The sequence below is a fragment of the Amphiura filiformis genome, chromosome 10 (genome assembly GCF_039555335.1).
Source record: "Amphiura filiformis chromosome 10, Afil_fr2py, whole genome shotgun sequence".
NCBI classification, from domain to species: Eukaryota; Metazoa; Echinodermata; class Ophiuroidea; order Amphilepidida; family Amphiuridae; genus Amphiura; species Amphiura filiformis.
Genome location: NC_092637.1, coordinates 58,366,927 through 58,393,704, shown reverse-complemented (window position 1 = coordinate 58,393,704; position 26,778 = coordinate 58,366,927). Strand labels below are relative to the sequence as shown.

The following is a 26,778-nucleotide window of genomic DNA, read 5'->3' as shown; positions in this document are numbered from 1 at the left end:
GTACATTGTATTATAGACATGTGATTTAATATTTCATATCCTTTGTATAATTGTAATTCTCAAAAAAAAAAAAATCACAATTTTGAAGAACGATTTCAAAATCGTTACGGATAAAATGCAGTAAAATATATCCGCAGCAAACAGCAATCGCCGCTAATTAATGTATTGCATTTTCAGTTAGTGTATTGGAAACAAAACCTGAGTTTTACCTGACAACAAATCGAATTTTCTTGTAATGGCAATATATATGGGGTACTTGATCATGCGCAAATCGTAAAAACGTAGAATAGAAACTCTGTGGCAGGCTCTGTGGTGTATCCAATGAGGTAGAAAGGATAGAGTGCCCTGCTCGCCGAATCTGTGAAGCAGGTTTGGGTCCCGGTTTGGGTGCTGTATAAATACACAAAGTTGAACAAATCATGTATTAAAACGCATTAAGTTTCCCACTATACCATTGTTTTTATCAAAAAATTGCTGAATTATAAAGGCAAGCATGCCTGAATCTGGTATATCACCAGTGTTGCCACGCTAAACAACTCTACCACTTTATGAAATTTCGCCTTCAGTGGTCATGGTGGTAGAGTTGTTTAGCGTCCACATGGCAACGGGCGAATGAACTAGATTTAGGAGCGTGCCTGCCTTTATTATTCAGCAATTTTTGATAAAAAAAATGGTACACAGTAAAGTTGAATATGCTAAAACAAGTAATTTATTTAATTTTATTAATCCATACATGCTAGAGTAAATTCAGTTCCCATTTTAGTTGCATTTGATGCTGATTTTGTTAGGTCCCTTCATTTCATAATGGCGTATTCAGTGTGTGATTGTCAATGAAACGGCAACGTACCAGTTCGAGCTCAGCGATCTATGTTTTTCTACGTCATTGGGTGTATCTCATATCGTGTAAACGGTATGCTTAGCCTGAGTCGCTCGGCCTATCTCGAAAAAAATCGCCATGCGTAGCTGTTGAAAAACGAGAGGATTCGCCGTACTATCACGGCAATTTTGACACAAAGATATAGGGATGATGACGCTGTGAGCGTTTGGCAGTGCAGTGTACAGACGATCTCCGAATGGGCTTATACGTGAGCAAGTATTATCGGCCATCAAAATTGAGAATTGTTTCAAACTGAAAATAATGAATCATCATGATTAAAGATAATAATAATTATAGTACAATTAAGCAAAAGTGCATCTTAATGACAATTGCATAGTCATTAGGCCACCGTTTATTACCCAATTATTATACAGCAGGATAACCAATAACAACATATGCATAATATTATATTCGCCACGCACAACGTTTTGTGACCAGATTCCTGTGAACTTTACGGTTGAGAAAACACTGAACAATATTTAGTTAACAATTATTTAACTATTTTGGGTACAAAAGATCTACTTCGTGGCTTCACGCCACGTTTGGTCAAGCGATATTAAATGGTGTTTGGGTACGTCTATGAAATATGCGTATTAAAGTAGTGTGGCAGGCATTTTCTTTCGATTGCCCCAGGCTGTAATAATGTAATGTTCATGAGAGGAAAACGATTTCTATGATATACCTGAGCCAATAACCGGTAAGTGTTTTTATTTATCATTAAAATTTTGTATATTTAAAATAGAGAAAAAAGTCAACTCAACATGTGCTTTTCTAAGTTTCGGGGAGTGAAACGAAACAATAATAGGTCTGCAAGATTCATAGAGTGATTATACCATTGGAAGCTATTGGACAAATAATTTTGTTTTATTTTACAAATGATTTTTAATAACGTATTGGCTTCTTACATAATTATTTGGCTAATGTTGTAATTCATTTTAATTTGGCTAATGTTGTTATCTATTTTTTATTTGACTGATTTTAGGGCTCAAACACCATGTGTTGCACGTGCAAGTCGTGTCGTAAACAATGCTGTCGAATTATACTCGGGATAATTACTATATTTCTCGGTCTTCTTTCTCTCGTGGGCGGGATCCTGGTATTTTCTGTTAATGATGGCAATATAAATGACTTACAGAATGGGACACAGTTTTATGTCGCAATATTTGGTGGATTATGGGTAAGTGTACAATTGAATACATGAATACAAAACACACCCAAGTCCATGGAAAGTGATTTTGAGAAAACTAAATAAAACTATTTAATGCATCATTTTAATTTCTTCAGTTCGATTTACCTGGTAAATAGGACAAGTTTAACATGCAAATGAGTGGGTTAAACTGTATTGGTATGACGATTAGCATTTCAGGGACTTCATAGGGGTTATTTTGTATGCCGGCTTCAATTCTGCGTTTTTACCACTTATTCCGTCATCATGTTGCTATCACCTCAATTTAGCACGTCGGCCATCATGCCCTGTTTGCGAAGACACTATAATATGTGTGCAAAAAACCACCCAAGTCCTTAGGATTTCACATGCTCAATAGACGCACGTATTAGTAGAGGATGGATTTGTGTTGTTCTTTTATACATATGATAGGCCTATGTATAAGCAACAATTTTCCATGTTTAACTCAATTTGGCCAAAATATGGACTGAGGTGGGTTTTGTATTCAAGTATTCATTTATATTGTGTGTTACCATTACGGGGGTAGCTAGGGGCTTATTTGAACTCCCTTACGTTAAAATCTATAATCGAAAAAGGGTTCAGACATCATTATTATCCTCGTGTTATTATTAGTGTTATTATTATTGTTATTATTATTATTATTATTATTATTATTATTATTATTATTATTATTATTATTATTATTATTATTATTATAGGCTATTCTGGCGGGATTTCTTGGAGGATGCTTATTGCCATGCTGCTGCTGTTGTTGCCGAAAAACTGACGATAAATGTAGGACTTGTTTGGTAAGTAAGCCTATACAGGGTGTGTCAAAAGTAATTATCGCTTCTGTTTTCCCCTTACAACAATTTCATGCGAATCCAACTATTTGAGAACATCTTGTGAAAGTTTTGAATGCAAATTGATATCGCGGTCCTATGATTCTTGATCTATAGCTAATGTCATGTAATATGTGGGTCATCACGTAAGAGGTCATTGACCTTTGTAATGGGTACAAATGTCAAAACACATGCTTTTTGATCCAATGATTATGATTGAATTACCGTTCATTGTCACTTGATTGCATATCATGTGATAAATTTCATTTGACACCAGAATGATAAAAATGACGCATGTCTTGAGATTTCAGGAATAAAAATAAATGTTTTCATATTTTATGCAAATTATATGTCAAATCAAAGGCAATGACCTCTGACGTAAAAACACACCACTGGTGCAACGTTTGTAATTTTCACAAGTGATGCTTAAATATGCAGCAGAGGTATGGTCATTTGTGTAAATAAATCACGATTATTTTTTAGTCTAATAGTAATACCGTATAGTTAGCATGTCATTAACTCAATAGTTAGCATGTCCTTACTATCGAGCGCTTTTAAAACATGCACACATGAAGAGCTCCATCCACAAAAGTGTAAAGGGTTTTGAGCAAATCATCAATACACATAGTTATAACAAGCAAGTAAACCTGCAGATTTGTGTCTCAACCCCATTAGGTCAGTTGGTAAAGTGCCGGACTATGGTACAATTTCATGTTTTCAAATCGCTTGATAGTAAGCACATATGCTAACTATCGAGTTTTTACGGTAGGGCACCTCCAACCATTTACTAATGTTTGCTATTTAATTTTGTTTAATTTTAGCTCGCACTGGACTTCATAAGTGCATTATTGGTAGTGGTATTGGCAATTGCCTTGCTGGGTTCTGATATAAAAGCGTATGAAAGCGTCAAGGGCAAATACGATGAATGTCTAATGTCTAATGATGATGAGAGCTCTTGTGAGGTATTTACAGAATTCTTCTATTAATTATTTCAGGGCTGTCAACTCTCAGGCATTGGGCGTGAGTCTCACGCATTCGGTCACTTTCTGACGGTCTCACGCCAAGGTAGTATAATCTCACGCCTAGGTAGCAAATCTCACGCAAGGAGCTGTCAAATAAGTAAAATCTCACGCATTGTAAAATAATTTGTTATCCCTACCTCCTCCCCATTTTTGAGAGTCTAGGGGGCGCCGTGGCTCAAATAATCGTGGGTCAAAATGAACAGTGTAGTCGGCAAAATATAATTCCGTCCCGGTACGCGTCTGTGCAGTGTCTCACGCCAAGCAACTCCAAAAAGTTGAGTCCCGATTATTCTGTATAAATCCAATACAAAACCATTGTAACTGACACATGTTTGAACTTAAAGCAATATTATAACATTTTCATACAAAATAAATTAGTATTTCTTTGCCATAAAATGTTAGCTTTTGCTGTCAGATATATCCCCTTTTAATTTTGAGCCGAACAACTAAGACACATCAAAGCAATTGGAATATACTACCTGCGCCGATGTCGCCAATTCGTATCACTGCTTCGGTTGTGTTACGGTACGATCCTTCGTTGCGTAGATCACCGTTCCGCACGCCGTGTACGTACTGTGTTATAAACATCACATATGTATTCGACTAATATTTCCATCGTAATAATAAAGCGACGGTTCCTGCGTTTTATTCAAAATTTCGGATTTTGACAAAACTGCAGCACCCAGGGTCTTGATTTTTGCAGGTTATGCTGGTTTAATAAAGTACAATATAATCGTGTAAAAAACCCCAGAATTTTGAAACATATTGATGGTGTCCTCCTCAGCAAATGTTATAATATGGCTTTAAGGCGTAAAGGCACTTTAGGTTATTTTGCTAAAATAATACAGTTTATTTCAGCAGAGTACTATACATGTTTTGTCATGTTGGCATTAAACAACAAGTATTTTGCAACAGAATCAATGTCACACGCATCCATCTCCTAAAAGCTCACACAAAATCATATCAAAAGTCCCGGAAAATCAGAGTAGTGGAACAGTGCCTAATTTGCACAAATTCAAAACGGCAGCTTATGTAGGTAAAAGCTGGTTAAAATCCATACCATGCCAAATATATACCAATGTTATCATTATATAGCCACAAATGCCAAATGCTAATATTTTAGGGTCCACATGTGTCGGCAATTGAAAAATGCTCCAATTAATTGTTCATCTGCCAAAAAAAATAATAAAATAAACGTATATTATGTTTAGAAACCTTAGTTCGTTTCGTTTTATTCTCCTGGTGGAATCTATAATCATGTGGAAGAAAAACAAGAGCGATAACCGCACCATAGCTGAACCATGTGGCTTCGGCAGTATATTGTGGTAGGCCTATAATACCACTGTCATCATTGCATTTAAATTTCAGCTCAATTGAAGCATTTTGAAAACTTGACATTTGACCCCTTTATTGCCCCTTAATGACCTGAAATGAATTTTAAAATATTTTAAACATGTTTAGAATATCATAAGGATCATTGCGTTTAAATTTCAGCTCAATCGGAGCATTTTGGAAAATTTGACCTTTGACCCCTTTATGACCCCTTAATGACCTTAAATGAATCTTAAAATGTTTTTAAAATGTTTAGAATGTCATAAAGATCATTGCATATAAATTTCAGCTCGATTGGAGCATTTTGAAAAACTTGACCTTTGACCCCTTTATGACCCCTTAATGACCTTAAATGAATTTTAAAATATTTTTTAAATGTTTACAATGTCATAAGGATCATTGCATTTAAATTTCAGCTCAATTGGAGCATTTTGAAAACCTTGACCTTTGACCCCTTTATGACCCTTTAATGACCTTAAATAAATGTTTAAATGTTTTAAACATGCTTAGAATGTCATAAGGATCATTGCATTTAAATTTGAGCTCAATCGGAGCATTTTCGGTTAAAATGACCTTTTTTGACCCCTGTGACCCCAGGAAATATTTTTATTATATTCTTTATGTTTTCCTCTTTCATATGACACCACTCATGGGGTCATACCTTCGTGGCATTTAGAGATATGTCCATTTCAGACCAAATGGTTAGTCAGTTAGTAAGCTAGTAAGTAAGTAAGCTAGTAAGCTAGTAAGTAAGTAAGCTAGTAACATTCACTCATATAGGCTGATACCATTTCATGGTTCAGCAAAAATAATGAGTTATACAAAGCAAATATTGAATGTTTTTATTCGTTGAATTGTAGAACTCATTTTCATATGCGGTGAAATAGCCTTACTGTAAATAACAAACCAACCACTTACATTTTCCCTCAAACAGGCCGAGAAGGCAACGTTCAACGTTTTAGTGGCGTTATTTCTAATAAGCGGCTTTGAATTCATCATTGGCTTGGCAACAGTAATCGCCGTTTGTTTCAAGATCAGACGATGGTGTAGGGGAGAACCAGATGACGAACAGGTGGATTTATTCCGTGTAAGTAATCTATTTTCTACACTAGTTCGCATATAGAGCGCTGGGTGTATATGGGTTGGTGTGGGTGTGTGGGGGTGTGTGTGTGTGTGGGGGGTGGTGGGGTGTGTGTGGCTGTGGGGTACCACGGCTGTGGTTGTTTCAGAGTGCGGTTTTCTCAATCGATTGACCTTTTCTGTAAATCCAAGCCTTCGCGAGTACACCTGAGAACTCGTCATTTGACGACACGCCGACTTGCACTGTGACGTCAAATGACGAGTTCTCAGGTGTACTCGCAAAGGCGTATGGGATTTACTGAAAATGTACTGATTTAATTGACGCGATCAGGGGGGGACGGAGGATTTCTTGATGACTGGCAACCCTTTATTTATTCCCTGGTCCTAATCGATAATCGTGATCAGATTTTGCCAGGCCGGTGGTCTGGATCGGAAAAACTTTGGTAAAAACGCCGCCATTTTGTCATCGGAAAACACAGTTTTAAATTCCAAAAAAGTCAACATTGCCTGATGTTCATGACTTAAAACTTCGTGTATGTAAAGATTTTCGGACTTAGATCATAATGGGCACACCGCAACTCTGTGATTTTGAGAAATTTTGCCCATAAAAGGTCGTCAAATCACTGCAGAAAGCGAACCGGCAACTGACAATTTTCGTATGCAACACACGCAACATGCATGCACTGTCGAAACCTAATACATTGGCAATCATTGCGTGGATTGCAATGGTGACTTTCCATTTCCAGTACGGTTTACGTTTGCGTCGATACTCAGTAGGATCCTTTCAGGACGTAATGCCGGCCAAGGGTGCAGAAATGTACCCATTATTTTATGCCATGGATTGTGTGTAAAGTTAAAGTTGAGATAACTGCAAGAGTTCATGTACGAATCAGACATGTCAGAAGAAAAACACTACGCCGTGCATTGGCAATGTTTGCACACCAGCACTGCAATGAATAGCAATGCACAGTACTACAGGGAGTGGCACTGCATGATCCCCGGCCAGGACGCCGATCGATGGTTGCATTCATGCATTTGAATCATCATGGACATGGCCATCATCATGATGATCATGGCGGTATGGGCTGATCATGATGACAGTACTTCTGCAATTAACTGACATGAATGTTCGGTAAGTACATGTAAGTAGCTGAGATCCCCTGGGCCCTGAGTGACTGAGTAGCTCCGAGTCCCAGTCCCAATTATCACTCTCAGAAGTCAGAACTAAACAATCTAATGAATAATATAAATATACCTGGTGGGATTCCGTCATTTGACTAAAACATGACAATGGCTTAGCATGGGTAGTGGTACGCAACTACCATGCTACGGACGCACATGCGTTTGCAACTGTTTTATGGGTACATATATGCGTATGTGTTTACGGATACGCAGTGTACGCACGCATTGTGTGCAAGTGTTATGGGTACGCACACACGCAATTGTTTATGGGTACGCACATGCGTTTGCAAGTGTTTATGGTCGCACTATACGCACATGACGCATACAGCTCAAATGAGAAGTCACTGCATGCAGCCCATAAATCGTGGCTCTTGAGCCACACACAGACACAGTACATAGTTAGTGGTGTGTTGGAGACTGATTCTGAACTTAGTGAAGTATTTCTCTAGCGTAGCATGTTAGACTTGCCTTAACTTTGCTTTGCTTGTGGGCAAGCACAGCGCTTGAGTAGCACTAGCAAACACTTGGCACCCGCAAAGTGGAACAAACAACTGTGTGCGTAGCCACAAACACTTGCGCAAAAACGTGTGCTTACCCATAAACAGGTACCGCGCGACCGCGTGCATACCCATATTCACTTGCGCGCATATATCCGTAAACACTTGAGTGTAGGCCTATATACCCATAAACGCTTGCAAACAAATTCTATAGAAAAATTATCAAATTGGTATACATCGTGGAACATATACTCTTTGCGTGGCTGTGCGTAGTAAGCAGTCGTACGCAGATAGCCTCGCTAATATGGACGCCAGAGAGTAGCGTTATGTAATGCGTGTAGTTAGCATGATTAGTCGCGGAGTAACAAGCGTAGTTGAATGTTCCACGATGTACATGAATTTAATATTTTTATATTAGTACCGTACAATTTCAATTTCGCCACTTTTGAAGCCAATGTTTGAATAGGATCTTTTCCTGAACATAATTGACTGATTTATTGCTCACGAAGCCGCAATTCAGTACAACCAATGTCAACCATCCATGAATATTATCATTTTTCATAGTATGAACCAATCAGAGCAAGCGTTAGTAAATTAATAGCCGTGCCTAAATATTGTATAATTGCACTGGCGCGCCCTCCGCGTAATACTTGCAGTGCTTTCGGATGCGTTCATTTTTCTTGGCGGTGGAGGCATTTATATTTGTTTGTATTTTCCAACATTTTAGTGACAATTTTGTTATAAAAATTATAAAAACCACAGGATTTTTTAGTCGTGTATGAAATAAATGCGTATCACTTATTGCTCGAGAAATTGTACAAAATAATGCACTGGTACTGAGATGTTGATGCGTCTTATGCACTCCGCCTTCGGGGCTCGTGCATTAGACACATGACATGAACATCTCAGTACGTCTGTATTATTTTGTACAATTTCTCTCCCAACAAATGATAGTTGATACACGTTTATTAACCTATGTATGCTGCAGCAGCATACAAATTATAAAAATAGTTGGTATTTTATTAAGAATGCTGATTTTTTTTAAATACTACCTAGGACTAAAAGTTTGTTCGGCTTATAATTGATGAAAAAACTCATAACATAATGTCTTGAGATAGAATGGTGTGCAGTGTGCACGCAGTTGCGTACAGCATTTACCTTAGTTCCATGTTGTGTATTGTGTGACTGGTGCACCCTAATGTGAATTTACGCAAGCGTGAGTTGGGATTTCTTTAGGCCCATGCCATGGCATAGGCCTAACATAGGTGCTGACTCTGGCCTACTCAACGACTAAATTGGGCTAGGACTAAAAAGGTGTTTGTTTTTTATATGATTTTTAGCTTGACATGAAGTCATGTTTCTTGTACTTTTGCCAACAGCTAGGTCAGTGTGAACTATTGCAGCAACTTTAGCCACATGCCACAGTTGTGAGGAGAATGTGACTTTACATAGATCTACAGAGTGAACAAATAGCATAAAGACGAGCTAAAGACCTGGTATGTACAACTATAATTTGTAATTTGTATTTGATTTAAGGGCATGCATTTGTTAATACTGTGATTTCATCTAATAAATAAATGGAAGATGCAACAACATGTTTATTAATTGACAAAACAGCATTTTGTACATCACCTAGTTCATTTTGCCAGATTTTACGTGATGATCAGGACGCCGCAAAATACTGCAACATACAAACAAACAGCAGTACCGTAATAGAAATGTTGTGTGCTCTCCATGTGACAATACTGTTTAGCTTAAAAATATTCTTGTAGGCTTACTGTTGCAATGGGCTATTCCAGTTGAAATCCATACAACCCCAACCCCCATGGAATACATGAAAATTATGGGTCAACCCTATAGAAAAGCGTATAACTCAATTTTCCCAGGAAAATTTGTGGTCATTTTTTTCAGGGCCCCCCTTAGGAGGGTCAAATATTTTCAGGGCCCCCCTTTCCCATTTTGCATCAGGCCCCCCCCTAACAAGTGTTTGTGAACGGTACCTTAAAGGCACTGGAATGAAATGGCAATTTTCTTTGTTTTACCGCATTTGTTGGCTCGAAGTTAACAGGGGACATAATGTGATTAGTGAAAACTATGGAAACAAAGAACCTATGATTGAAATTGTGCATTATTCAGGGGTGTGAGAGTTCAGATAATCTGAATTAAATTATAGGAGGTTTCCAAATTTCAGAATTTTGAGGCTCTTTTATTTGTGTGAATTCCGGGTGTGAATTTCAATCCGGGTTACCTGAATTGGTGACCTATAGATGTCTTCCATAGAGGTGTATGGATTTCAACTGGAATAGCCCAATATTACAAGTATCACAGTATTGTCTTGAATTATTTCATTTTACAGAATATGAACTTGCACGTCTGGAAGAAACTGGTCTACAGCAACAAACAAATACCAGAGACGGATGGCCCAGAAAAATTGTGCCCCACCCCAGCATCATCTTCTTGAAAGTAGCTCCTGGCAATTGGATTTCGTACCAGAGTGGAAGTCACCTATGACATAGTTGCCCAAGATCAAGTCAACCCACCACGCTAAGTTTGATCTACAATTGGAAATCAGTATAAAGATTATGGTTCTCTTTCCTAAACATTAAACTTTGTTTGTTTTGAATGGGAACGAGCACTGCTAAAAAAGACTTGTAACAAGTCGAGCAAGGGTAGCGCTTAGTTGCTTTTTGGGGTCCCGGACCCACCAAAATAGAGTTGGGACCCCCTGTTTTTAAATTTTCTGCAAGTTCAGGGGTCCCTGCAGACCCCCAGTTTTTCAATCTAGCGCTATTGCAGACATACTATTTATACTGCATTTGTGCAACTGGGACTCACCAAACTGTACTCCGGACCCCCTACTTTTAAATTTTTTGCAAGTTCGGGGGTCCCTGCGGACACTCGAGTGTTTAGTTCTAGCGCTACCCCTGAAGTCGAGTCATTCGAGTTGAGTTGGATTCGACTCGACATTTTAGGACTCCAGACACGACTCGAGTCTGAAAATAATGACTTGAACTCAAGCTTTAGGACTTGAGTCTCGAATCCAAATGACTTGCCTCGAGACTTCAATGATTTCACTTGAGACTCTGGTGACTCGGACTTGACTCTAAGACCATTTGACGTTTTACACACCCAAATTTGTAAATACATTACACACCCAGTTTTTACCCACATGGCCTATACTTTGTACACAATCTTAAATTTACACACCCAGTTTTTTGAATTTACACACCCAAACTTCAAATCCTGCCTAAGACCCTGTTTCACAATACCCTCAATACAACTGATGCACAGTCATTAACCTCTAATCAATGCTTTTCTTTCGCATTTAAGGGTTCAGTATATATGATAGAAAACGAGGTACATCCTAGCGGTACCTTATTTCTTATCATAAATAACAAACTGCTTGTCTTACCCCCCCTGCATTTTTGGCATTTTTTAAAGTGAAATTGCCCATGTAGGGGGTGGGCTTGTACCCGAGTGGTTACGGTATTATTACTTTCTTCTTTTTCTATTTAATTTAGTCCCCTCTGAATACATTGCCTTTCATGTGCACAACCTAATGTAGGCCTGGTTGCATAGATCTATCTGTGAGTTTATACATATCAATATTATTATCATGACTGTAGTAGCCTAGTATATTATGGTTTCACATCATTTTTGTACGTGTCAAGCTATTTAGTAAAGAGAGACCACTTTGGGCCGGTTTCTCGAAACATGGCACATGGTCAGGCTTCCTAAGCCACCAGGCTTAGCCTAATTTAATAGTCCTATACCAGTGCTTACAATTTCACATTGTACATCACCTAGAAAAATAAATCAATAAAATGGATCCACATTATTAGGGCTAGCCTGCTGGCTAGGAAGCCTGACCACTAGCTTCGAGAAACTGGTCCTTTTGTGGCTACATAGGGTCCCGTGCAACAGTTTATGACAAAGGTGCCAGCCGGGTTAGAATTAATCGTTAGAGTCTCCTCTATCTAACTGTTTAACCTGTGAAAAGTGAACTGAGATATTTTGGCTCAAAAATGTGTTTTGTGACTTTTTTCCCAATTTTCCCCCAAAAATGTCAAATATTAATTGAAAGTAGCCATAATAAAAGAAAATTGAATGCAACCTTAATTTTTGCGCTGAAAAATAGACTTTATAGAGGTAATGTGAATATCGAATATTATATGTGAACAAACCGATTCCACCATACCATATTATTGAGGCAAAATTTGGGTTAAAACATGCTTACTTCATGATTTTTATCATTTTTACAAAAAAAATCCCATTTTATGCTTTCTTTTGGGGGAGAAAAATTTATTTGTTTGACAAGAAATGTATATCAAGAAGTGTATGTATTGAGGTGGATATTTGAATTGAAAAAGTTCAGTGACATTTTGTGACCCTCAGTTTTTGACCCATGACCTCCAAAAACCAGAGGACATTTCAGCATACATATTTATTTGGATTTTTTTAAACACTTTTTACATAGGCTTATAATAGCGGGGATGCCACAATAACAACAGGTCCTATGATTTAAGATTTAGAGAGGCCAGTGATTTTGAGGTTTTTGTGCTTCTAAGTGGTGTTAAAATTTATCTACACATTCCGATCATATCATTTTACCCGGTTGTTATTTCTGAAAAGTGACATGTGTGTTGAAATGCAGTTTTTTTGAGTACAATTTTTACCAAAAATGTGAATATTAAAATAGCTATAACTAAACTACATTAAGTATGAACTTCATAATTCATATTTGCTGTGGAGAATTATACATGTCATATGTACAGGGTTGTAGCTAGGATAGTTTTTGTTGTGGGCGACATTTAATGAAAATCTTGCATATTTGGCCATTTTTTGCCAAAATGGGCCAAATTCTTGCCTAATCCAATAAAATTGTGCAATTTGGGCCTCTGAGTGGTGGGCTCCAGTGCTAAAGTGGGCTCCAAAACTGAGTGGTGGGCTCTGCCACAGTGCCACCCACTACCGCCCACTGTAGCTACATCCCTACATATATTCAATATTTGTTAACGAAAAAATTGCATCTCTATATCTTGATGAAATAGTTGGAGGATATACATTATTTTGGTGATTTTGTACAATTTTGACCGAAAAAAGTTAACAATGGTAAATAACGGAAAAAACAAAATTAAAGATATTTGGAATAAAGAGTATACCTGTATTGATATGAATGTGTACATCAAAAACAAAAAGTCAATCATTGCAACTTTCTAAAACCAAATGTTTTTGACCTATGACCTCTTGAAAATCAAAGGTCAGCATAAAATGCTTGTTTTGGGCTGTAAATTGCCGATGCAATTTTTGGTTACAAATTTGAAATTTTGGTTAAAATGGGCATTTGTTTTGTTGCTATAGGCCTACAATTTATACAAAAGCTTTAACTACAATTGATGCTCTTGATGTTAAATGGTACCACACTTTCAGGATATTTGCAGAAGTCACAGGTTGTTCAGCTACCATAGCAACTATGTTTCCCACCCTTTTTCAGTTGATTTTGATGGCAAAACTGCCAAAAACTATTTTATGTTGACATTTGATTTTCAAGAGGTCTATATAGTCAATCATGGCAACTTCCTGAAACCAAAGTTTTTGACCTATGACCGTCATAGGTCAAAAACTTTGGTTTCAGGAAGTTGCCATGATTGACTTTTTTGATGTACACATTCATACCAGTGTATTGGTATACTTTTTATTTCAAATATCTTTAAAAAAATTAAATTTCATTTTTTTACCATGTAGATAAAATTAACTTTCTTTGTTCAAAATTGAGCAAAATCATCAAAATAATGCATTTCTCCCAAAATATTGCATCAAGATATCATATAAAGATGCATTTTTTTGTTAACAAATATTGAAAATAACAAATTCACAAACTGCATTTTTCTACCCAAATATCTCAGCTCATTTGAAAATGCCAGCTTGGTTAAACAGAAAGATGAGTCTCTAAGGCAACGAAAAAAGAAAACCGTGTTCTACTGGCCCGACTGACCAAGATTTTGAATAAATTTGGGAAAACTTTTTCCATGTACAAATGAATCCCGACCCAAATTTCGGAAATTTCAGAAACAAAGTTTTTTTTTGTATTTTCTCAAATTGCAAATTATTTAAACTTGAGAGTTTGGTGCTTTTTTGGGTCATTTCAAAAAAAAAAAAAAAAAAGCCGACCGACCCTACTTGAAAGGTCTGTTCGCCTGTAGAACAGGGTTTCTTTTTTTCGTCGCCTAATGGTTAATTCTAACCTAGCTGGCACCTTTGTCTAAAAATAATGCATAAAAATCTTAACTAGAGCAGATAGACCGAAGTGGCCTCTCTACTAATTATCATGGTTGTTTTGTACAATTAGTTGTTGTTTGTATTGTTGTTAGGTTGAGTTTTTGAAGTGTCAACTGTGCGGTGGGTCATAGTTTTTTTTTTGGACCTGAATTTGGCTCGGACTCAAATATAAATGGACTGGGCTCGGCTCAGTCTTGAATGAAGTGGACTCAGGTACAAAAAATAGTCTAATAATTATGTACCAATAATTAAAATTAAACCTGTAAGTCGATGTGGTTGTGAAATGTTTTCAATTATGAAAATATAAATGTTTGTAATTTACAATAAATGTGCATTTGAATGTAAATTTTATTTTTGTTGAAAAGTCCAAGTTTGGAAAATATGCATTCAGGACAAAGTCTATCACTAAATATGTTATGATTCTTCTCAACTTTCAGACCAAACTTGAGACTTGTCTCAACCTCAAGATGACTCGAAACTCAGGTTTAGTGACTCAACTACAAGTCTGTTGCAAAACAAACAGCAAAAACAGCTATTTACAAAATGTTGGAGGGCAAATCCTAGTGTATAAATAAAAAAATTAAACTTCATATTAAGACTTGCTCTTACTTAATGGTGGTGTAAGGTGTTCCTCAAGGCAATGTCATTGGTCCTGTTCATTCCATTTTACGGCAAGGTTAGTGATCAATGATGATGCTTTGGATGTTCCAAACTCTACAGAAGTTTGGAAGTAATGTTGATGATTTGACCATTGGTGAGAACAGGGCCCACACTACAGGCTCTATCAAAACGATTGGTACTCCCGTCAATTTGGATGTTTATTGAAAAGCCTGCCTTTTCCAAATGCAACATTGGAAACTCTTGAAATCTCCAGAATGTATAGTTCATGACTTTTTATGGCAGTTAATCTACAAATTATTTGGATCTGTTTTTTATCCGACATTTCAATTTTTTAATTCAATTTTCGGTCTGTTAAGAATAAGTAATTCGAATCTGGTTTTATCATTATTAAATTTTTTCTAGTGTACAATATTAAATAAAATATGTTATACTTAATATTGTCATAATATTGATATTTGTAAAGATGATGAAAAGCTACAATGTGAACAATAAATAATATTAATAAAACAAAGCACGTGTTACAGATCTTTAATAGTAATTGTCTCATGGCTAGTAGAACTCAATACATGTACTAGTCTCCAAAATTAGACATGTTGATGTTAGAGGTTAATCACTAGATATGGTTTTGTTGTAGGACTTTCAAATCAATGCACGAGCCGCTTTAAGGGGGTACTACACCCCTGTGGTAAATTTGTGACTATTTTTGCATTTTTCTCAAAAAATAATAACACACTGGTAACAAAAGTTATGTATATTATTGTGGCAAGGAATCCAATTACTACACTGAAATTTCAGTGACTCAAGACAAGCGGTTCAGTATATATGATAGGAAACGAGGTACATCCTAGCGGTACCTTATTTCTTATCATAAATAACAAACCGCTTGTCTTGGGCCCCTATAATATACGTAACTTTTGTTACCACTGTGTTTTTAGTTTTTGAGAAAAATGCAAAAATAGACACAAATTTATCGAGGGGTGTAGTACCCCCTTAATGTTTTGTAGAACAATGCGGGGGACAATCACTGTTATGCGGGCACCTCACTGAAAAATGGGTGATGGTGATGTGTGGCCGACATTTTTCAATTAATGTTCACCCAATGACCGACCCTCTTTTTGTTTGCTGTTATCCAGTGACCCGCTCAAATATTTTTGAACTAATGTTAGATAAGCTCTCACCAAATTATCCTTTTGAGTCAACCACAGAGTTGTGCAATTTTCCCTCACTGAATTTTCCCCAAATTTTACTCAATTTATTTAGGCTCCTGTTTAACCCAAAACTTGCTAGGTTTCGCTGAATGAATCCATTTTTGGGGGGCTTTCCCTACACTCTGCTGTTTCAAGCAGAACATTATATAATATACCAAACTTATTCTCGGCAAAACTTATCCCCATCCCAGTTTTCTTCTACCCGAGCTCTATACATCGCTCCAATTTGAATTAGAAATAACATTATACAAATGGTTAGGGCTATGCTATTATGAGCCCTGGGGAGGATAAAATGGAGGGGGGATTTGTTTGGCCAAAAAAAAAAAAAAAAAGGGGGGGGGGCAAAATTTATTTGCAGGTTGCAATGAGGGGAAAAACTTTTGGCACACATTTATGGGGCACGACACCTATCAAACAGTACGGAAATGTTCAAATTTGAAATAGGCCTATGTTTTGCTCGGCCCCCATATGTTGAGATTTAGATTATCAGTTTTTCATCCACACCGGGAGAGCCTCGGAGGGGAATCAGGGGACATGAGTGGTAGGCTTAGATTATTTTTTATAAATTGTTCAAATACAATGCAATGGCCCAATTTTAGAAAAAAGTCCCAAAATGTGTCAGTGACCAGAGGCAATGACCCGCACGGGTTAAAACAAATTACGGCCCCATGAAACTCCCTATCTCGGGTTTGAAAATTGTTATGACACCCCTTCTGCGCACAAATGATTCCACAAAGTTCAGGTGTTTAATTCCCGTTTAATTATTAGGCCCCTATAGGCCTAGCTAGGCCTATTAGACCTAGATTCCACAAAGTTCATGTGTTTAATTATATTCCTAGGCTTATATAATTAAACACCTGAACTATAATAGGCCTACTGGTCTGTTTTGTTCCCTTAGGCCTAAGCCTAAAGTCCATTTGGAAAGCGCACGAAAGTTTTGTAGGCCTATTGATTGTAAATCAACTAGTTTTTCAAACAATATTTAGGCCTAGGCCAATTATAGGCCTAGTCCCAATCCCAAATAGGCTATAGGCCTATCATCATGAATGTTATGACCTAGTAGCGCTTCTTCCCACCCCCATATTTTTATGACCCCTATATAGGCCTAGGCCTATTCATGGCCCATCATACCCCCCCTCCACCATCCGGTTAATACTTCTACAGGGATATAGGCCTAGGCCTACTGATTTGGAGGTATAGACATAGAATCCAAGATTCTGAGCATGTAGTTGTTAATGATGTGTTTTTATTTACTTTGAAAAGTGTATTGCATTTCTGTATTTTAATTTTGTATAGGGCCTACCGCCTAAATAGTTGTAGGCGTACTGTACAGGCCTATTCTATATAAATTGCATGTTGATAATTGTTGTGTAAATGTATCGCAGGGCCCCCGTTAGCAGCTATTTGGTTGAATTGTGCTACCCTGGATTATGAATAAAATAAATAATAAATAAATAAGATAGAATTCAAGAACTCCCCTAAAATGTTATATGATTTATAATAGACCTAATTATGATCTAGGGGCCCTACTACATGAATATCACAGCCGAAACTGATGAAGGGATCCGCAATAACCTCCAACCCGATCCAGTCCCCTAATGTTTGTGATTTATTCCGTATTCATTACGTGATAAAGATTTTACGGGAGTAGGTCGAGATTGAGGTTCCTGCGAACGTCGTCTGCTGCCTGGGTAATCGATATCGACACAATTTACAGTCTCAGTAACAGACTCAACGGATCGCTCACATAGCAACATTGACCGGACCTGTGAGTGAACTTTGACGCCATGAGGTTATTACAAAAGCTAAATTTTCTAGAAAACGGCCCATAGATACTGGAATATATATGGCTAAAATTTAGATTGTATTTTTTTCTTCCTATGGTATTAATTTAGAGTCGTTTCAGAATGTAATGAAATGGGGAAGATCAAATGAATGTCTATGTTTCTCTTTGTTTTTATATTTCTAACGATGGTGCACAAAAAATCCCTACACCACGTTAATTTGCGTATTTGGGCAATCATATTTCCCTGAATCCGCGATAGTAGTATTCAGTTAGTCAACAGGCCATAATCCTCCTTCCCCCCCTGGACGCGATTCCAAATACAGCGCGCCACCAACGACGGCAGTGAAAATTGGCATTTCCCATGTCTGGGGTCGACATCCTTTTTCATCGACCATAGCTGACCATGTTTACGATTATTACTCTTAAAACACCATGTTTTATAGTACTTTTTGAAATTGTTTGAGATTTTTTGTGTTGAAGTGAAATATTGCAGTTTGATATTCACAGATGTCCTTTTCTAAAACCCGCAAACTTTAACTTTACTATGCTTTTCAGCCCGATACGCGCGAGCCTAGTCAATGCGAAGTAGGCCTAGGCCTCAGTGTCCTTTTTTTTAAAATGGAAAACGCGTAGGTTTTATTTTGGTTATTAGAATAAATTGTTTTAATTCTTTCTGAATTTATTGTTTGTTCAATTATGATAATAATATAACACCAGCATACTTAAGAACATCTATAGGCCTACTAGGTGTTGCGTTTTTGTAATCGGCCTACGTTTTCTAAAAATGTTTTTTTTTGCACGAATGCACGTAAGTTATAGCGGCCCGCCGCGCGGGATGAGCCTACAGCAAAAGAAATCCAAGTAAATTTAAAAAAGATTCTTAATGTCTCATTTATATGTATAAACATTGCCGTTTTTGTTATTATTGTAATTGTTTGATTTGTCTTTATTTTATTTTTAGCCTAAATTTGTATTTTTAATTATATTTTACTATCAAACATTAAAAAAATTACGATCGCAATAAAAACACTTTGTAGGCATAACCTACCGCATAAAAAATAATATTTATTTTTTGTTAATATTTCAATTTGAGACTTTAATGCATAAGTTCAACAATACCTCATAGAGTTCTAGCATTATAATAAAGATGAAGAAAGTTTCAAACTGCAAAAGAGTACATGAATTTTAAAAGATCATTATTTTAAGGGATCTAAAATGAGCGTTTATTGCGTTTCGACAGTATTTTTTGTGGGACATGAGAGCACCTCAGACCTATCGAATTGCATTCTGAATACGAATTAGCATGTCTTTCTGATATCAAATAATTTTCATTTTTGAAAATCACAATATAATACAAATTTTATGACAAATTATAAAAATTTGATATTTTTCAAATTTTGATATATAACAGTCCTCGAAGTAAATTATATAAATCTAATGACATATTCTTAAAGTGTATGTAGCAGGAAAAAGCCGACGGTCAATTGAAAATTTTGACCTTTCATATTGAAGATATGGATTTTTTTCCCAAAAGACCTAATTTTTTTTGGTGTTTTGGGAAAAAAATCCATATCTACAATACGAAAGGTCACAATTTTCAATTGATCGTCGGCTTTTCATCCCACCTACATACACTTTAAGTATAAATCATCAGATTTATCAATTTTACTTCAAGTACTGTTAAATATCAAAAATATCAATTTTAATGATTTGCCATAAAATGTGTATTAAATTGCGAATTTCAAAAATCAAAATTATTTGATATCAGAATGACATTCTTCGTATTCAGAATGCAATTCGATATGTCTGATGTGCTCTAATGTCCCACAATAAATACTGTCCAAACGTTCATACCCCAGCCCTTAAGGCATATCCAGAAAATGGGCATGAAAAAACTTCATAACTTTAGAACCAAGTATGCTGGACCTTTGTTTTCAGTAAATGATAGCCTATTGTACGTGTATAATGTACTAATAATTACAGTAACTCAATTTAAAAAAATGCCTCCTTTGGCCCCCATGGACCAGATCGTGTCACAATTAAGTTTTAAATTTGACAATTGTCATGCCCGATTTTAATATTAATTCATGTTTCTTTTTCATATTTTATTTTTACTTCCGCTTTCTTGCATGTCATAGGCCTACTATCTTTATTTCATCTTTCCCCTTTAATAATTCATAACCCAAGGAAATTTACTCTTAATGTAGGCCTAGGCCTACTCCCAAATAGCACACGTTGGTTGGAATGAGTTTCTTTTTAGTCATATTATCGGTCGGCACAACATTGAAAAATCAAAACTTTTTCGACTAAATATTCAATTGGACAATTTTAAACACCTAGGCCTAGGCCTATACATGCTTTTTTTTAAAGAAAAAGAAAATGGGAACGATTAAAATCTTTCCCATTTTCTTTTTCTTTCTCATGAAATTATAAGTCAACACTGTGAAAAGAACTGAACTGTAGTGTAGTCCAACCTTTACGGCATTGTGGACTTTGAAAATGAAAACGTGCCTATTCATACAGAAGGGTAGGCCTATTCGAGCTCCCGCACCAAATTTATTGAGGGGGCTGAGTCCCCAGCCCCCGGTTCATAAGCCTATGTAATTTTGTTGACAGAATTGCACCACGAGAGTTTATTTTAAAAATTAACAGGTTTATTTGTTTAGTGCAAGTATTTTCTCCCGACATTATACATTGGGGCCAAAGTGTTTTGTTTATAGGACTAGGCCTATATAAGAAGGAAATGGCTTCTAAATTTACCTACATCATGCTACAAAGAGCGTTTCAAAACGTCACACGAAAATGCTTATAATATCTATTCAAGTTTGTTAAAAAGGTTATAAATGTAAAACATCTCGATAGGCCTAGGTTAGCAAGAAAAATAATAAAAATAAAAATAAGACAAGCGTTCAAAACATTTATGAAAACCAAACGCTTTTATCTTAATCATATGTATGGTAATAATTATGGGAAAAGTTATCCAATCAAGAAATAAAAAAGGCACGAATTTCAGTTTTAGATTAAATTACCTGTTTGAAATTGTCTTGCATCAAAAGCATTTGCTATTATCAACTCGAAAATTGACATTTTGACATCGGGTTTATAGGCCTAGATTGTCGATCAGAGACATCAACATTTTTGACATAGAGTTTTAACCGTAGATGGTTGAGAATAGAGTACATTTGAAATTCGAAAACGTTTTAATCGTACTAAAAAAATGCTTTACGCTGTCCATGCTGTTAAAATATGTATTGAATATTTCGTTATTCTAAATATTGAGAATTAGGCCTACTTTACTTAAAACGAACAAGGTTTAAACATTGGTTTTTTTTTAAGGATATATATAAAGTAGGCCTATCCCCAATCATATTTTTCAGTGTTTTCTTTTCTTGTAAACGAGAGCCTGAAGTATTTTCCCGAGCGCCTCGGATCGGGCTCGGAAAAGTTTGAGAATAAGGGTTTACTTGATGCCCATTATTTTATGTGGGAATAAGCCTAACACTCTGAACATTCATGGAGCTAGGCCTAAACCATGACTGTCGAAATTAACTTTAAAAAGGAGGCAGAAAAAAAAACACATTAAAAAAAAATGCTTTACGCTGTCCATGCTGTTAAAATATGTATTGAATATTTCGTTATTCTAAATATTGAGAATTATGCCTACTTTACTAAAAACAAACAAGGTTTTAAAATTGTGATTTTTTTAAGGATATATGCATGAGGGTCTAAGTAGGCCTATCCCCAATCATATTTTTTTAATCAAGTCTATTATAGCCCTACTTACAACAAAGCTTAAAGACCTGAAAGTTTTTTTCTTTTCTTGTAAACGAGACTGGCCTAAAGTATTTTCCCAAGCGCCTCGGAAAGTTCGGAAAAGTTTGAAAATAAGGGTTTAATTGATGCCCATTATTTTATGTGGGAATAAGCCTAACACTCTGAACATTCACAGAGGTAGGCCTAAACCATGACTGTCAAAATTAACTTTAAAAAGGAGGCAGAAATAAAAAAAAAAATCGTCAGAGGGTTGAATCAACAGCTGATCATCATCAACGTAAATAAACAAAAGTGGTTGAGTAATGAGTAATCGATAGCAACACTCGTTTCCGTTTCCTTGGTCGATGGTTCATCGTCGACGCGTCATGGATGTCGACTTTTACCCATGATGCTCTGCGCGAAGTAGATCAGCCAGGCGTGATCGTAGGTGGCGCGCTGTATTTGGAATCGCGTCAATTGACAACCACTCTGTGGTCTGTGCATGGCAACCAATTTAAGGGTACACGACGTGTTGTTGGTCGAAAAAAATACTTTGAAAACGTGCGTGATTTATTGTTGTGTTGTTAATGAGTAGTTATGTACGTTTTACAAAAGTATATCTGTGATATTTTAATTCTTCGTATTCAGAATGCAATTCGATAGGTCTGATGTGCTCTCATGTCCCACAAAAATGCTGTCGAAACGCTCAAAACGCTCATTCCAGTTCCCTTAATATTATGCAATCACTCGCCAATTATATATTTTTCTGCTTATACAAACACTCATAACATCATGGATTGTTATTGAATCATTAGAATGGCGTGCTAAGTTGTGCTTAGCGTAACACGTGACTGCTGCATTCTTATGTAAATTTACGCGAGCGGAAGTTGGACTATAGACCTTTTTCTCAGACGTCACCAATCAATCGATATTGGGGTCCAGCATTCGAGTCAGCAGCACTGAAACGCAAATACCGCGCCGGCGCGCGCGATCAACTTTGCGCCACGGTAGGCGTCCTGCGCGGAATTGCCAGCTCGCAGTACGCGTTCAGTTCTTCACGGTGTAAAAAGTAAACAAAATTGTGAAACAAAACAAAGATTGAATTTTAAATAGCATCGCTGTTTTTCCGTATCTTTTGTTTTTTATGGCATCAAAACAAACTGGAACAAAGTTAACTAGTATACAGTTCCCATTTAAACAATTATTTTATGGAAGCTAAAGTGAAATATGACAAAACAGAGGAAAAATACGCAGTATTTGGTGTTTTTACACCGTCGACACGTGAGAAACGCACGTGTTGTTTGTTTACATCTCAGACCCCAATATCGATCAGGTGACGTCATCAGAAAAAGGTCTATATTGTCGCGCGCAGTAACAAAAACCGAAAAATATTTATAACAAGTGTAATCCAAACAAAATATAAAGGGCTAATTAAGTTTTGTAGGAGTATAAATGAGCATCTCCCGATCAGAAGACGAAGGATTTTTATTTTATTTAGTTTATTACATAACGTTCATTATGCTAGATTTTACAGAATTGACTTTGTCTAAATAGCAAAACTAACATACAGTAAGCCACAAAATTAAGCTACCAGTTGCGTTCGCCACTGTATATCCTTAATAAAGACAGCTATGTAAGATTAGAACAAGCAGTCAATACCTGTACTCTTTAGCTCTGATCTAAGATCTTATTTGTTGAAATTGGTTGAGAATTAAACAAACAGTGATCTAAAACCTAATAAAGAATCGAAATCAAAAGTTGCACTTTTGTGTTCTAATCAATGAAAGCACGACGCTAGTTTTAATGTGCTAATCAATGGAAGCACTGCGCTAATTGTTCGTTTGTTCGCGAACGCGTTGTGTACAAATCAATAGTGCATCATATGGAGCAACCTGCAACTTTTAATTGGCATCTTCCTTGGGTATTTGGATCGTCGTGTGTTTATTTCTTGAACAATTTTTAACAAATGAGGTCTTAAATTCGAGTTAAAAGATATAGCTATTGGCTGCTGGTTCCAATTATGACATATCTGTCTTTGGATATACAAGGTGTGAACATAACTGGTACCTTAATTATTTGGCTTACTGTACAACAATTTGTCTTTATCTCTAGGTTGTCGAACCACCGAGATCTTCCCATCCTTCGGCACACCAACCATATCAGATGCCCCACGGAGTGAGACCAGGATATGACAGCAGGTACAACCCACACATGTCACCAGGACAGGGGCCAGGATATGACCCCCGACGTGGAAGATCTCATGACCCCTATATGCACTATAACAATCACGGAGGAGGTAGGTATTTGAAGAGCTTATTTCCGAAACGTGTTAAAAGTCCACATGTTTCTGATTTACCTGTGCAATATTGCAATGGGAGGTATTATAATTTCAAATGAGAATCTCAAATGAGAACAATAGTCTGCATATTGTTATGCAGCATTGTTATGGTAAATAATAGCTTGTTGATGGTACAACTCATTATTGTAAATGTCAGACTTGTCAAAGTAATTGTGATTGTATCACACCAGTAAATAAGACACACGGGGTTGTGGACTTAACACGGTTTGGAAATAAGCTCTTGGTTGTATTAAAAGTACAACCAAAACAGGCACATTTAGGCTCAATAACTCCTGGGGCCCGATTTTGCTACGACAGAACGGGTTGGGACTGTCAGAAATAACACCCTACTCGTTTCGTAACTGACTGCAAGCTATATTGTACAAGTATAGGCGTGGTACTATTGTACACACTACACAGGACCGGCGGCGGCTTATGCGTCCCGTCGAAGAACGGTTATCACTTTTCTGGTTATTTTTTTCCAAGTCCATATTGTAGGCCTATCATGATGATAGCGGAAGTCTGAATTTAACCTATATATTTGTATTATGGTTGAAATTACTCCCTTATGCTTGTTTATCATTTGGTGACCAAAATAGTCGCTCATACCCTCTTAATTATTCCTTTAATTTTTTATATTTTTTGCACTCTTTTTTCACCATTAACAGTCATCTTAATTTGTTCTGTCTTTTCTTCTTTTTCAGCTACATATAATCCAGGTTTTGGAGGATACATGTAACGTAGCAAGCGGAAAGGACATCCCACTATATTTTCTACTTCCAGAGACAACTCCTCAGTTCACACTAGCCTCAGGGTCTAGACCTAAACTTTATGGAAAGAGTTCGGATCGCACATCCTAGATCCAACCATTATTTGGGTTTTTTTTACATTATGATGATCTCAATAGGTAAAGCAACCTCATGAGTGAGAAAAGAAGGTATTACTATACCTCATAAATATTTATTAGGTAGCTACCACACGGTGTCTCAGCCCGCGCGTCACCGTTCCTTCAGACGTAGCATTATGCTACACAAGGACGATTCTGCAGATGCGTTTATTGTGAAAATGACGTTTGCAGTAACGAGATTACCGATTGATAATAACACGCGAATTTAACGTTTTATGCTCGGATTTTATGAAACAAAATGCTATTTATGGAGTGTTAAAAAGACAATTGAATTAATATAAATCTAAAATAATTGAACAGAAATCCTTCAATATAATCAGTTGAGCAAATATTGAACTTATTTAGCATGTCGGCCGGCACGCTGACCGGTACCGGTGTGTTTTGACTTTTGTTTATTTTTACTATGATGGTGAAAATATTTATGAGGTCTAGTAAATAAAAATATAACATGTTCCATTGCGGGAAAATATTCAAAATTACTGGTCCCTCGGTGTTTGATGATTTGACTACTTCCTCCTCCGCTGACGCGTCGGGAAGTAGTCAAATCATCCAACACCTCGGGAAAAAATTAAAAAAAAAAAAAAATTGCATCGACTGCTACTAGCGCAAATCCGAATATAATGAATACTTCTGAAGAGACTAAGAGGGGCTATGAAACAAACGTGCGCCCCCTGTAAATAGCCATTGTTTTATTTTGGTATGGGGTTCTTTTTTATGAGCCTTTAACCGGGGCCTTTATGTGCTTAAGGGATCTGGAATGAGCGTTTTGAGCGTTTCGACAGTATTTTTTGTGGGACATGAGAGCACATCAGACATATCGAATTGCAATCTATATACGAAGAATGTCTTTCTGATATCAAATTATTTTCATTTTTGAAATTCACGATATAATACAAATTTTATGACAAATTATAAAAATTTGATATTTTTCACATTTTCCCCCAAAAGACCTAATGTTTTTTGGTGTTTTGGGGAAAAAAATCCATATCTTCAATACGAAAGGTCAAAATTTTCAATTGATCATCGGCTTTTCATCCCACCTACATACACTTCAAGTATAAATCATCAGATTTATAAAGTTTACTTCGAGTACTGTTAAATATCAAAAATATAAATTTTTAATCATTTGCCATAAAATGTGTATTACATTGTGAATTTCAAAAAATCAAAATTATTTGATATCATCAGAACATTCTTCGTATTCCGATTGCAATTCGATATGTCTGATGTGCTCTAATGTCCCACAATAAATACTGTCCAAACGTTCATGCCCCAGCCCTTAAAGTGGCCTGAAATGGGGCTATAGCTGCAGCTTTCTCTTCATTGCCATAAACTTTACATATAAAATGGAAAGGTCCATTAAAAAGAACTGCACTTGAGCAAGTACTATATGCAATGCACTAGTTTTCGAGAGGGGGCTATACAAATAATATTTTTATGAATGACCCTGTACTGGTATGTATGGTCTTTTCCAAAATAAAATGTTCAACCACAATATAGGTGGCTGAGCCATTCTCTTTATAAAGGGAATGTTTGTATTGTATCCTGAAAATTAAAGAAATTAACCTCTGGAGGTTTCCATCAATTCTAGTCTATAGTTACTTCTCGAATTTGTCTAGTGGACCATATTTATTTAGAGTACCGTCGATAATGGGTAACGGGTAGCGGCGTATCCAGGATTTTTCAGAGGGGTTAGGAGGGGGTAAAGAGAGGGAAAGGGGGAAAGTAAAAGTGACTTTCGTTGGGCTCAAACTTCAATCACGACAGCCAGCATCCCACAGGGAGGCAAGATGTTCGAGGGATATTCTAAAAGGGGGCGGATGAAAGATGTTCCGTAGGCGGAGGTATATAGTAGCTGCCACCAACTCCAGCCCGTCTTGGCTAGGCAG

The 26,778-nt window shown here is 36.6% G+C and overlaps 1 protein-coding gene and 1 long non-coding RNA gene across 2 annotated transcripts; both read left to right on the top strand.

Moving 5' to 3' along the window:
* Positions 1-945: 945 nt before the first annotated feature.
* Positions 946-26,561, top strand: LOC140163077 (uncharacterized). Its single transcript, XM_072186449.1, has 7 exons — positions 946-1,574; positions 1,860-2,054; positions 2,762-2,851; positions 3,706-3,846; positions 6,173-6,325; positions 23,757-23,940; positions 24,687-26,561. Exons 2-7 carry the CDS (start codon positions 1,872-1,874, stop codon positions 24,719-24,721), a joined length of 786 nt encoding a protein of 261 aa, XP_072042550.1. The 5' UTR covers positions 946-1,574; positions 1,860-1,871; the 3' UTR covers positions 24,722-26,561.
* LOC140163080 (uncharacterized) lies at positions 6,819-12,285 on the top strand. Its single transcript, XR_011860400.1, has 3 exons — positions 6,819-7,450; positions 9,377-9,493; positions 10,354-12,285. It is a non-coding gene; the product is annotated as an uncharacterized lncRNA (long non-coding RNA).
* Positions 26,562-26,778: the final 217 nt, after the last annotated feature.

Bases quoted from the DNA above. Each gene is read 5' to 3' on its own strand.
- LOC140163077 (XM_072186449.1), top strand. From the start codon at position 1,872: ATGTGTTGCACGTGCAAGTCGTGTCGTAAACAATGCTGTCGAATTATA. The intron at 2,055-2,761 runs GTAAGTGTACAA...TTATTATTATAG, and splicing joins CAATATTTGGTGGATTATGG to GCTATTCTGGCGGGATTTCT. The intron at 23,941-24,686 runs GTAGGTATTTGA...CTTCTTTTTCAG, and splicing joins CTATAACAATCACGGAGGAG to CTACATATAATCCAGGTTTT.